Source organism: Lepidochelys kempii, chromosome 2 (genome assembly GCF_965140265.1).
Source record: "Lepidochelys kempii isolate rLepKem1 chromosome 2, rLepKem1.hap2, whole genome shotgun sequence".
Classification (NCBI taxonomy): Eukaryota; Metazoa; Chordata; order Testudines; family Cheloniidae; genus Lepidochelys; species Lepidochelys kempii.
This window is the reverse complement of record NC_133257.1, coordinates 144381241-144394745: the sequence shown is the minus strand read 5'-3', so window position 1 is coordinate 144394745 and position 13505 is coordinate 144381241. Positions and strand designations below refer to the sequence as shown.

At 39.9% G+C, this 13505-nt stretch overlaps 1 protein-coding gene across 6 annotated transcripts in view; it reads left to right on the top strand.

Annotated features, from left to right (window-relative positions):
* The window catches only part of ADCY2 (adenylate cyclase 2), a 434372-nt gene extending 428945 nt beyond the window's left edge, over nucleotides 1–5427 (top strand). For 5 of the 6 annotated variants that reach the window (XM_073332378.1, XM_073332375.1, XM_073332377.1 and 2 more), the window contains 2 exons: nucleotides 3499–3623; nucleotides 4605–5427. In XM_073332378.1, coding sequence (XP_073188479.1) covers nucleotides 3499–3623; nucleotides 4605–4757 — 278 coding nt within the window. In that variant the 3' untranslated portion in view covers nucleotides 4758–5427. Of the gene's footprint in view, nucleotides 1–3476; nucleotides 3624–4604 lie in introns of all 6 variants that reach the window. The other variant, XR_012157385.1, reaches the window with a different exon arrangement.
* The last annotated feature ends 8078 nt before the right edge of the window (nucleotides 5428–13505 follow it).

Below are 13505 nucleotides of genomic sequence, written 5' to 3'. Positions count from 1 at the left end.
TAAAAAGATTGAATGGTATTGCCATTGACTTCCTCTGCAGTTGTGGCCTTAGATGTGTCTCAAGGTGGGCACCCAAAAAATGGAGGCATTCAGAATTATAGGCTCCATTGAGAATATTGGCCTTTGTGTCTGAAATGGTTTGATAGTGACTCATCAGTCTTTATCCTAAACATTTTTAAACATTTTTAACGTTTAAAATGTAAATGGGAGAGGAGGCAAAAAGAATCCAGAGTGGGATTTTCAAAAGCACCTAAGTCATTCGGTGCTGAAAATATGACCCACCTTGCCCAATCTGAAATAATGAAGTCTTATGTTCTATTCTCTTGTATATTGGTTGCTGTTCATTTTAAACTGTCCTCATATTTTTCAAGTGATAAAAATAGCAAAAGTATGTTGTTTTCTGCAAAATGTACAGATCTAATTCTCTGTTTTAAACCAAACCTCCCAAAATACAAGAAAGTTGGACCCACCCCTTTCCTTCAAAAACAGCTGGGAATCGCATATAGATGGGGACAACATCAGTTGCATAACTGGCAGAACTAGTGTTATGTTGTCCGCTTCTCCTTTATATTACACCCCTACAGTTATTGGAACATAGCAGCCTCAAACACTAAGATTTTTTTAGTCAATTCTATTTGTTAAGGATATCACTTATCATTCAGTTTCTAGCTTCTTCTCTTAAAGTATCATGACATTTTTCAAAATAAATGCAAGGTTGTTATCACTAAGCCAGGAAAAGGAGACAAAATGAGTTTATAACTGGCAGAAGCCCATATATCCCAAGATTAAATTTCCCAGTAATAATTTGTGATAGTTTTTGAATGCAAAATGAAATTTAGAAAGTGTGAAATGCAAGCAGTGGATAACTATTGGAAATAAATAAATAAATCCATCCTATAAACATGCCTGAAGTATTTAGTTTCTAATTAAACAGCAGCTAGTCACCTTTCTAGTCTTCCTTGCAGTGTAACTCCCATGTATTGTGCCTGCTGCTTGTGCTCTCATGTTTAGTTCACAGTGCCACCCCTGTGGTAAGAGTTTGGCATTAGTCTCATATTAGTTATTCATGTACTCCTCAAACGTTTTGCCATCATTGGCAATTTAAAAACAAGACTGTATGTTTTTGTAAAAGCTATGCTCTAGGAATTATTTCAGGGATGTTCTATGGCCTGTGTTATACAGGAGGTCAGAGTAGATGATCACAGTGGTCCCTTCTGGCCTTGGAATCTATGAATCCTTTGGGAGTAGTATTCTTTGTAGGATGAGCCACAGTTAATAGGAACAGCAAAGCAAAGATGAAATATCTCCCTCTCCCTTCCCTTTCAGTTCAAAGCGAATGTAAGTCGGTGGGTTTATCAAGAGAGGTGGAGTTATAATCCTGTAGGAAATGGAAATTCTCTTATTCCCATCAGTGATTTAATTCAAACAACACAACCTGTAAGGCAGTGGTATCAGCAGCGTCAGCATTATGTGACGAACAAGTGCTGATGAAAGTCAAGGGCTAAACCCACACACTAATTGTAGTACAAAAGATTATATTGAAGCAGTGTTCGTGGAGCAAACTTCTCTAAACAACACTATTGACATGTGATTTCTATGTGGGGGGGTTACTGTATAGTCTATAAAAATTGTACGCCTTTGCTTAATGGGGTTAAGAGAGAGAGATGTTAAAGGTTGTTCAAATAACAATCAACAAGGACATAGTTCAGATGCAATCGTAGTTTCCTACTGTTTTGGTTACCACATGCAATTGTGATGCTCCTGCAGCTGAGTTAAAGAGAGGATTACATTTTTGCTGATTTTGAGCATCCCTAGTGGTTGTTTTGTGTTGCTCTTATTGGATATCACACACACACTCATTTATCTATCTAAGCTATCTGTCTAAGCTATTTGAGGTGTTTCTAGAGCGCTAGTCACCCTAGTATCTCCTCCATGCACAGTCTCGCCAGGGCAGACCAAAAATAATAAAAACAGATTTAGAGCAAGTCTCCTCTGTCCATCCAATACCATGATCTGTTAAGCCTAATGAACAGTTTTTGCCTTTCTCAATTAATCTAGTGAAGGCCTTAAGCAACCTATTAAAGGAATTAGTATTTTCAGAAGCTAAGGAGCCAAGTGCTCAGACAAACATTTATAGCCCTCTACCTGGTATCACTTGGGAGCTGCACCTGTTCCCAATTATCTGTATTTAACAGCTGTAACCACTTCCTCCATGTTAATGAACCCTGTAGGGCCTCTGTCATCGTCCCCCAAGAGGGATGATTAATTCCTTCAAAGAACTAGTGCATCTGCTAAGTAGAGGCATTTGGATAGGAGCTGTATAATTCTTTATAGAAACCCATCAAGGCATTGTTGATACTCTTACTATGGGAGTGCCACATTTCCTTTGTTGATAGCTTCATTCCATTTTTTTTAAGCATGGTCCATAGGCTAGGTTATAATTGTAGGATTACACTACTCTTAATCCCCACCCAATGAGAGTTCCCACTGACGTCAAGGGCATGTTTGTATGAAGTTCCAAGATAGTATAAATAAAAACTAAACAAGAGCCATGTTCTGTTTACTGATAATGAAACTTATGTCACATGAGAGTCATTCCCGCCCCTCCCCCGCTTCTCAAAAATTGTCGTGTTTAGATGCTGCTTGTAATTATTAGAACTGGGAGCACTAGCTGTTGGGAGCCTGAAAGGACAGGAAATAGGAAGAGGGGGAGGGAGTTGAGGAGGCGGAGGGAGAGCTACCGAGGGTGCAGCAGCAGCTCGGTAAAGAGGTTTCCACTTTAAAAATAAAGTCCTATTGAAGTTTGTTAGTACCTTGCCTGGTTGCTACAACAAAAATGAACTCAGGAACCACGAATGACTGCAGGATGGAATTGCCTACAGTCTCTTGGGTGGCTATGTATGATCTTATTATTCCCTCTAGCAATCTATATCAAAGCTAATGTTTTACTACCATAACACACTGCTTAAGCAGAAGGTATGAATGTAATCATGTAGATTTATTTATTAGCCCAAACACTCTAGGTCAATGCTATCAGCAAAAGATGGTCCTATAAGTGAGAACTCATCTTTTCCGAGTCCATTAGTCTACTTTGTATGTCAAAAACAAAAGAATGCTGTAAAAGTAATTAGATTTGGCAGTCATTGTTTTAATATTGAAGGTTATTCCCATTCGCTATAGAGACTGAAGGAAATTCTAGTACATCTATTTAATTGAAGGTAGAGACGCTCTCTAAAGATGGCACTAGCAAATTATTAAGAAACTATAAAAGGAAAATAATTTTTGTGAAATTGAGGTGGGCTAACTTGGCATTTTTATTACTAATATCCTGCTGCAGTAAGTGATCAAATACACTTGGGGCCATACCATTTATTATTGTGCCCTCTATCGGGCATAGGCCAAATATAATGTTCATTTACTTTATATTTGAGCGAAATATACTACTCATCCTTATTGGTAAATTCTCATCAACACAGAGGGTCAACCAATGTTTTACAGGCATCAACCATGGACCTGTAATAGCTGGAGTAATTGGAGCTCAGAAACCACAGTATGACATTTGGGGCAACACAGTGAATGTGGCTAGCAGGATGGACAGCACTGGTGTCTTAGATAAAATACAGGTATTTCTTTTTTCATGTTACTATTTGAGTGACTTACTCCTTCAGAAACAGATCATCATGTTGATAGATTAAATGAATCAATGAAGTGTTCTTAGTGATGAACTAGGCAGATTGACAATATTGGGGGGCAGCCTCTAGGCATCTGCAGCCCAAAAGGGTCACATAGAATGTGGGCCAGCAGTCAGAGATGCACAGTACAGAAAGATCAGGCCTTGAAAAGGGAAAGTAAAGATTTAAAACACATTTAGTCACTAAGGAAAAGCAGCAGTAGCAAAATAACTGTTGATGTTCTAGAGTGACAAGGTAAGGGAGGTAATGTCTTTTATTGGACTAACTTCTTCTGGTGAGAGAGACAAGTTTCGAGCAACACAACTCTTCTTCAGGTCTGGGAAAGGTACTCGGAGCATCACGGCTAAGTGCAAGGTGGAACAGATTGTTTAACATAACTAGGTAGCACATATTCTAAGGGACCGTACAAAGTAGAATGGCCCATTAACACCTTTGTCATCGCAGGACAAAAAGAGGGGGCTAGTGGGTTACGGATTGTTGTAATAAGCCATAACCAGTGTCTCTGTTCAGTCCATGGGCTCTACAGGAATGATACACAGTTCATGAAAATCTGAAATGCTTTTTGGAGTAGCATATGGTAGATTAAACAAATGCTGTTTTTAGTGCTAATTGTGCAGCTGCAGGCCCCGTGTCTTCAAACCTAAGCACATCAGGTAAGATGCCTAAAACAGGTGTTAAGCACCTAAATAACAGATTATTTGATGGCTCGCATATGGAACTCCTGAGTGACTCAATGTAGGTGCTCAAGATCGAAAAATGAGCCTCCAGTATTTTGGTGCCTTTTAAAGATCTTCCAAGCATCATGACAATAACTTTGAAAGCATCCAGGCTGACTTCTGTCCTAGATGCTAAAGAGAGATTATTATTCTCTCTTTTTGTGCTCATCATTTAAAAAAAAATTATATGTTTCAGGTTACAGAGGAGACAAACAATGTCTTACAAACGCTGGGGTATATGTGCACTTGCAGAGGCATAATAAATGTAAAAGGAAAAGGAGAACTGAAAACATATTTTGTACATACTGAAATGACGAGGTCCCTTTCACAAGGGAATGTGGCATCCTGAAGAATATTTTTAGATGTCAGCGATACCATATTTTCAGGAAAGTATCACACACTTTTTAACTCCATTTTGGCCCTTAACATGAATGTGCGTGTTATTTTCCAGTATTATGGAACTGTTATTTTTGTGTGGCTGCAGAATGGTCCAATGAGCCAGCAGTACGCACCTCGCTATTCTTATATCCCAGGGCAGTTGTGTTGTGTGCTATAGGACTGGAAGACTGTACTACAACTTACACTGTTACTTCAAGACAAGAAAGAAGAAACAGAGATTGATAAAGAGACTAAAATGCAGAGGCTGATACCAAAGGGACTAAGATGATGTTAGTGATAAACAAAAACAATCTTAAGGCAATAAAGCTAGGGGTGCATAATATTTTCTGGTGCATGATGTTTCCTGGAAGATACAGTAGCTCCCCAATAGCATCCACTAGTCTGACATTAAAGTATACAGTATTTGTAAATAAGTTGATTTTGTCCCTCCATATACAGTTTGGATATGTTCACCAGCTGTGTCTCGTAGCCAGTGACATGTTGGGGGTACCTGGCTGGCATTCTTTCCTGGAGACTGTCCTAACAATAAAGGAGCAGTTTTGTACAAACACGTCAGCTGTTTTAATGCCATTGTCTTTTGTAAGGTTAATTCATTAAAAGTTTGTATGTACTTTGTCTTACACTTTGTCTCTTAGTTTTGCTTCTTTCCACACGGTTCAGCAAATAGTTCCATTGGCAACAAGAAATAATTTCCCAGATTCTACCCAGAGGAAGCCATCGGTCATTTATCTCTAAGATTTCCTCTGAATGTCTCCCATCTTCCTATTGTAAATATTCTCTAGGAAGGATATCTTGTTCACACATAATATTATTTCATCTCTAGGCTTTGACTATGCTCTAACCTTGTGTGTGTGTCATTACAGTCATGCAGACAGTATTTCCTGCCAATAACAGGTCAAAGCAATCACTTCAAACCCATTTTTGATTAAATTTGTTTATGCCAGATATGAATTACTATACACATTTGGAAATTACAGTATCTGTCACTTTTAGTCTGTCAATTCAAGGTTAGGCTTTTCATATACAGTCTCACACATTTTGGGAACTTGTAGCATATCTAGCATTCAATTTGCAGAATAAAAATACTCCAAGTGAAAAGCTGCTCTTATGCTTTATGATTTTGCAAAAGGTCACATAAAGTTTAGTGTTTCAATACTCTATTACTGTGTAACATTTGAAAAGGCTTGAATGTGACTGAGCCAATGAAACAACAAATGATTATGTCTATATTCTGAGAGTTTATTGTACCAAATTAGCTATCGGTTTACAAACCAATGTAAATCCGTGCAGCCTATAATGTGGAAGCTGTTATATCGATATAAACATGTTTATAGTGGTAAAACCTATTTTGGTAACTTTCTAAACCAATATAAGTAAATGGCCCAAAAATTGTGTGTTGACCATTCTTAATATCCATATGCTATTCTGACATTTTGCTATGATCAAGCCAAATCCTGTCCCAGAGAATAAGAAAGCAGAGTTACACTGCAATTCATCATTTGCCTGTTATTAAGGCAGTAGAATTTATACTATCATCATTAGAGTGGATCAAAAGACCTGGGTAAAGGATGTACACCATGAGTAGTGGGTAGTCCTGCTGCTTTCTTAGAGTTCTGTTCTGGATACAGGCTCCAAATGGGACAATGTATCACGGGCTAACTTATTGTTTGGTGTGCTAGGCTCATTATTACCCTCCTGGCAGTGCCCTCCTCCACACTGGCAGAGCCAGTTGGGGATGAAGAGAGAGAAAAAAACCCAGTTTGTAGATATTTGTCATTTTACTTGTTAACTACAAAATTAGATAGTAATACAGAGTACAAGTAATTAATATTTTTAAATGCTGTGTCCAGAGACAGACAGACAGGGTCTTATACTTCGTAAAGATCACCTTGCATCCCATTTTTGTTATCTTTGTTTCATGCATTTTAAAGTATTTAAATAAAAGACATCAGTGCATCTGCTTTTTCCACTGATGTACAACTACAGCATGCTTGCTAAAGAAAAACAAACAGCTATGCAAATTTGGAAGACAATACAGTTTAAAGTCTCCATCTTATTTTGTATTCAGAGCCTTATGTCATGACACTCAAGTAGATATGTCAACAAACTTTCAAATACCATGAGATTTACTGTTAAAGTAGGTGTTTAGCTTTTCCTCTGAAAAGCAATTTGTCTTTCACATGTTGCCTAAAAGCTTCACAAAGTCTATAGATGTATTTGTTGTTTATTTAGAAAGACCTGTAATTTCACATTTACTTTCAGCATTTCTCCCCCTACTTTTCACCTTGGTCCCAGTCTTTCGAGTGACTGTGCACTGGTCTGCCCACAAACAGTCAATTGCAAAGTTGAGGCTCCAGTGTTTTTCATTAATAGCCCTACAAGAGGGGAGTTTGACAAACCCGTTCATGGTGTAATGGAACAAACTTGTTTCCAAGACATTTTGAAAAAGGAGTACCTAAACCTTAAATAGCCCAGTAAATTTTCACAGTAAAAAGCTGCCCTTCCACCTTGTCTCTAAAATTATTTGAGAGAACATTAGAAAAAATGTTTTCACAAATCTGAAAACTGCCTTTTTATCTTCAAAGTACTTTGTAAACATTAAGTAATTAATTATTGTGTCATGTTAAATGATAAATAACATAGTGAGTCCAAAGTCCACATATTTTGTTAATGTCAAAGTTTCTCATGTTATTACTGGAGCAATAGAAACTTTTCCTCCAGAAGGATCTGGAAGACTGGCAGCTGACACGTGGTTTTGGACAACTTTTTTGCTGACATCTTGAGTAGCTGCCTGAAAAAGGGATGTTTAGATACTGCGGTCGTAGATAGGAATTTGAGAAGTCTCTAGCACTGGTGTTTTTAGTATTGTCACACTGTCTGGAGTGGCTCACGACCATTAGTGCCAACCTCAGGGCAGACTGTCAAAAGCAGGGCAGACACCCCAAACTGGTTGTAAGTTCCATTATTAGATTTCACCAACCCGTACCAAATGTGAACTCCAAAAGTACTACAATAGTCTTATAATGGAGTCACAGGCAGTCCCCTTAGACACTCCAGTCTATCTTGCCACCCAGGCAAGCAGGACCATGTGATAAGTGGTCACTTACACAAAAACCACGAATATTCCAGGTTTCTCCCAGTCCCAAGAGACCAGCTAAGCACCTAGGTCAATTTGCATCCTAGATCTCACAAAGACAACACTGGTAGCCAATTCTCCAGTAAACCAACTAAAGGTTTATTGGCTAAGAAAGAGGAATGAGAGTTATAGAGGTTAAAGCAGGTAAAATATATACACAGGTGAGTCACAGTCTGTAATTTCAAATGGTATTAGAGATGTAGTAATCTGCCAGTTTCCCAAAAGTTTCTCAGGGCTACCCAGAATAACATTAGGAATCCCTGTCTTCTCATTCAGTTATTCTGCCCTGTTAGAATCCAAACAGTCCAGCAATGAAGGATCTTTCCCTTAGTCCATAGTTCCAGATTCTTCTCACAGAAAAAAAGCTGACAGGGTCACCACTTTTGTAGGCTCTTTCTTTGATTGGTGGAAAGAGAGGAGTGCATTTAGGTTCTTTGATCTCTGATCTGCACACACTATGACCACTTGGCTTCAAATGCACAAGATATAGCACTTCACTGTTAAGTTCTTCATTTGCATTACACAGGCTTCTTCCACGTTTGATGGGTTATTTAGTTACAGGGGTATTTGCAATGTAGTTGTTTGCTATTACATTATAACAGGATACAGATACGTGAAAACAATGCATGTAACAACATCCCGTTAGTTTTCATGAAGTGTAAACACCAGGTACACTCTTATACATTTAACAATCACAAGTAAATTAGCCTGGCTTCCAGCAATGCATTTGTAAGTATTCAATGAGGCTGGGGCTTTGGAATGAGCTAGCACCTGGTCTACCAGTGTCACAAGTGTGACTTGAGCCATTGCATATTTTAAGGTGGGTGATAGAGTCCCCTCCTGAAAAAAGAACATGACAGTCAATCAATAGGCATCTCAGGTACACTCCATTGACTTTTGCCATCTAGGAATGGCAAGGGTCAGAGTTACTTATAGAGGCCCTGATTGCCGGTAGAGCTGCCATGGAGGCCCAAATTCTTGGCAGGAGGAGGAGTTTCCATTCCTACTCTCTGCTTGTTCTTGGTGACCCACGAGGCCATGCTAGATGTGACTTAGTTTCTCACAGCATGAGGTTCTGGTGCTGAGTGGATACAGTTCAGATTCACTGAAGGGCTAATGTCGGTAAAATGCACTGGAAGGGGTTGTGCAGAGGCACCCTGCTTCCCAAACTTCCTAGGCATGCTGAAGCTGCCACTACTCACTTTTTAGGTGCAGTTAAGTACCCCTCCTGAAGCTGATCGGTTCCAATGGCCAGTCAGTTGGGGGTGAGCCAACCATGATCTTACATTCTCTCTGCCACACCTCATCCTTGGCTCCATCAGTGCACATGAAGCCAGGCATAATCTGGCCTTAAGCAATTTATGTTACACCCCTAGATGACACAGTGATGTGTTATGGGCTCATATTTCAATAATACGTTGATGACTAGAACTGGGTCAGTACTTCCAGGTTTTCCCATAAATGTTTGCCAAAATAAAAATGTAATTTGTGTCTGCTTGGTGTGTGTTTGCTTTCTGCAGATATTACAGCAAATGAATATACTAGCAGGAACGTTCACAGAAAGAGAGTTTTAAGCAAACAAAGAATTAATGCACCAAAAAAACATGTATTGTGGTGGAGCAGTTACATGTTGCTGCACTCACAGCATACCTGACACAAACCCCCCAAAACAAGGCAATGAAAACAGTGCATAATTGTATTCCACCACTCACAAGCACAGACCTTACCTTTCCCACCACTATCATACAGCACAACCTAAACTCACCACACTTTTCCTGATCCTAGTTGTTGCAGATATTTGGTGTAGTAGGTGGTTGTGTTGTTTGGGGAAGTTTGGATGGTTGTGTGCCAATGAGTGGTGGTGCCCAGTAGTTGTGGTAATGGTAAGGGATGTGGTTGTGGGGTGAAGATAGTATATACTGCTAGGAGGCTTCACTTTTTATTTCCTTGCATTTGTGGGTTTGTCACATATGGTGTGTGTATAGCAACCCTGACAGATTCACAATCAAGTTTTTGTATGTTAGTTTCCTAAGTTTTTTAAAATGCTTAATTGGGGGTGGAAGTTAAGGGGGAAGGGGAGCAGCAACCTGTGATGGGTAGAAATGTGGTGGAAGAATATTTTAATCAATCAGCAACTGCACATGCTGTAGGATAAAATCTGACAAAAACAGTTCGTGACTAGACCTGGTCAAAAATATTACCAAGGGAACATTTTTCTATTACAATATGTCAATTAGTCAAAATGAAAATGTCCTGCATGAATTTCAATAACATTTCATTAAAAAAAAAATCAAAATGAAGCATCCCAGTAAGGCTGACCTTATTGAATGGAACATTTTGATTTTGTTTTCAAAATGTTGTTTTGAAATTTATTTTATATTATTGGGCCATTTACAATACAAATTACCAAACAGAATACCCATTACAAATAGCAAGTTAGAATACCAATTGAGCAAACCAAGTACCAGTTGCCAAATCAATTAGAATTCTGCCAAGTAGAATACCAGTCACCAAGTTATTTTTAAATTAGAATGTAATATAAAATAAAGTATTAGGCCCTATTTTTAAAACATCAAATCAAATTAAATACAAATAAAATGTTTTTAAATGGGGAAATCAAAAGAGACCATTTCAGTTTTATCAAAATTAACATTTTAATTGACACTGAACAAATAGTTTTTAGAAGTTTTGTTTTGTGGGAAATTTTTTTTTTGAATGATTCCCAAGCCCCATATTTCAGCCTGTGAACATGATTGTCTGTGAAGTAGGTTTGTGGGGCAGAGTTATGCTCATCTAAGTCAGGGAACACAAACAGCAAGCAGTCCAAAGTAACAAAAAGGTTCAGATGCTGACTAAACACAAACTTGAATCTACACACCAAGAATCAATCATAGAAGTTATTCATGGAATCCCTTGGAACAAGAAATACATTCCAGAACATTCTAAAAATGGTTTGTGGATAACTGATGAACAGAACAGAGGTGAAATTTGTCAAATTTCCTATAAAACATTTGTTCAACCCTACTGCTGATACTCTACTGTTCCCATCTCATCTAGAGCTTCTCTACTGTTTCCTTCTTTTTTGGGGCACATACATTCTGCCATCACCCAGCTGCCCAATGGTCTAGAGGAAATATGCACCTCTGTGAAACAACTGGCTCAAGTTTAAACTGAGTAAGATAGAGGTTATGCTGGCAGGAAGGAAAAGTCACCTTCAAAAACTAGTCAGAGTCTTCCCAGCTCTTCACCTGAATGACCAGTTGCAGCATTTGCTAGGAAGTCTTCTCTAATGCAGGGCTTGGCTGAGTACCAAGAGTATCTGGACATCTGATAGATACTGAGGCCAGAAATCAAGGACATGATTCCTACCAATGTTGAATTGCTAATCTGACAAGCAGGCTAGCTGTCCGCCATCAGTGCCACGACGACTACTACTACTACTTTATGCCAGCTCAGTTTACTTCTGGTAGCGAGATCAGAGTTCTTATGATTCTCATCAGTGCTCATCATGTCTCTAAATGCCATGTGTCAGTCTTCCTGTTCTTTTCTGCGCTTCTAATGCTACCATTTACTTAACAAGTTCCTCTCTAGGGACTTTACTGATGAACTCTTCTGCTGAATTGTGTCCTTGATGTTGTACGCTACCGAACAGAGTTATAATGATTTGTATCTTGTCAGAAAGGGAGCTCACAGATAAGAATATTTTAAAAAGTAAAAATCACAACAGCAGAGTCCTTGGAAGATAAAACTACTTGTCAGATCAATCTGCCACTTTGTTCTATGGGGTCATATTCTCCATTGCCTTGCCCCTTTACGCCCCTCTGGCCGACACCCTGAGAGCGAAGGGCTACGAGGTGCAGATGGATGCCCTGATCATCGGAGCCCTGGGCGCTTGGGACCCCTGCAACGAGCATGTGCTGCGGACCTGTGGGATCGGTTGATGCTACTCACGGCTCATGTGGCACCTCATGGTCTCGGACACCATCCGATGGTCCAGGGACATCTACATCAAACCCATCACCGGCCACCGACAGTACCAGGAGGTGTAAGCCGGTACGATATTGTGCATCAACTATGGGAAAGGACTGAGAGACTTTTTCCATTGGACCATATGAACTGTGACCATAAACTCATTGAACATTAAATCCCACCAAATGAGGGTAGATCCATCTCATCATCATAACCGCTCATTATACTCCACACCTGAACATAGCCATTATATGGACAACATATCCCCATATCTCAATGTCTGTACTTTGACCCATTAAACTTTTACCCCCAATCGGGGAGATTGCAGATTATGTATTCCTTATGCCACTAAACCGAATTTCGCACCCCTTGATAATCTGTCCCTTATTCCCTGATAACCAAAAACTTCTAGGCCTAAACTCTCTACTGTTTTCTTTTTACTTTAACATTATCTTAATAAAATTATTAAATTTATCTCTCTACAAAATGAATGTGAGGTGGTTGTAAACTGCTACTAAGTCAGAAGTTAATTTTTTGGGTGCCCAATTTGAGTGAGGAGAATCGAACACAAGTTAGAAAGCAAAGAAGTTAGGCCCAATTCTCATATCTAATAGGACACTTTGCTCTCGCAGGGTAAAGGGGATTTAAACATGGGTGTAAATGAAACTTTATGACCTTTTAAGGACCTATTCTACTGCTCTGGCTGTGGGCTCTAACTGATACGGCCCAGATACATTGCAGACTTCCTCAGAGAGGGGGATCAGTCACTGAGGAACACGCGGGGGAAGATGCAGGAGTGTCCATTATTCAAGGTCACATAGAATATCAGAGTTGGAAGGGACCTCAGGAGATCATCTAGTCCAACCCCCTGCTCAAAGCAGGACCAGTCCCCAATTTTTTTTTTTTGCCCCAGAACCCTAAATGGCCCCCTCAAGGATTGAACTCACAACATGGGGTTTAGCAGGCCAATGCCCAAACCACTGAGCTGTCCTTCCCCCCAGCTATCCCCCCACGTACATACACAGAAAGAAAAGAAATGATTGGTACCATCTCAGCCAAAGCTACAGATGCTCAGTCTCCCCTAGGAAACATTAAATCCAAATAAAAGCATGATCCACTCCTATATCTCACTCCTCCTCAGAATCAGAAACATTGACCTCCTGAGCAGTGCAACAACTGAACTCTAGGGCCAAGACCAGCAACCGCACCCCAATGCACCAGTCACTGGGGAGAACAATTAAAAACCAACAAGCCTGCACCACAGATCCCTGCACAGAACTACCACGCTAGCAAACCGCCTCCCCACAGCGAGCCTCTGGCCAAATACAGAATCGGTGAAGTGGAAAGTGGGAGCCGCACAGCACAGTCCAAACCCAGAGTAGGGGGACTGGGAGCCACCTGACAGGCGAGCTTGAGACACAGGGGCTCTTTCCATGTCCTTCCAATATCTGAGCATGCGGGAGCTATTTCAGCACATTACCAGAAAGGATGAAACCCTGTCAAAAATACACCTAGGCCGGGAGCCAGAAGGGGGCGTCCTGCTATGGAGCCACCTGGGCTGTAGAGGGACAAATGAACACATGGGGGGAAACT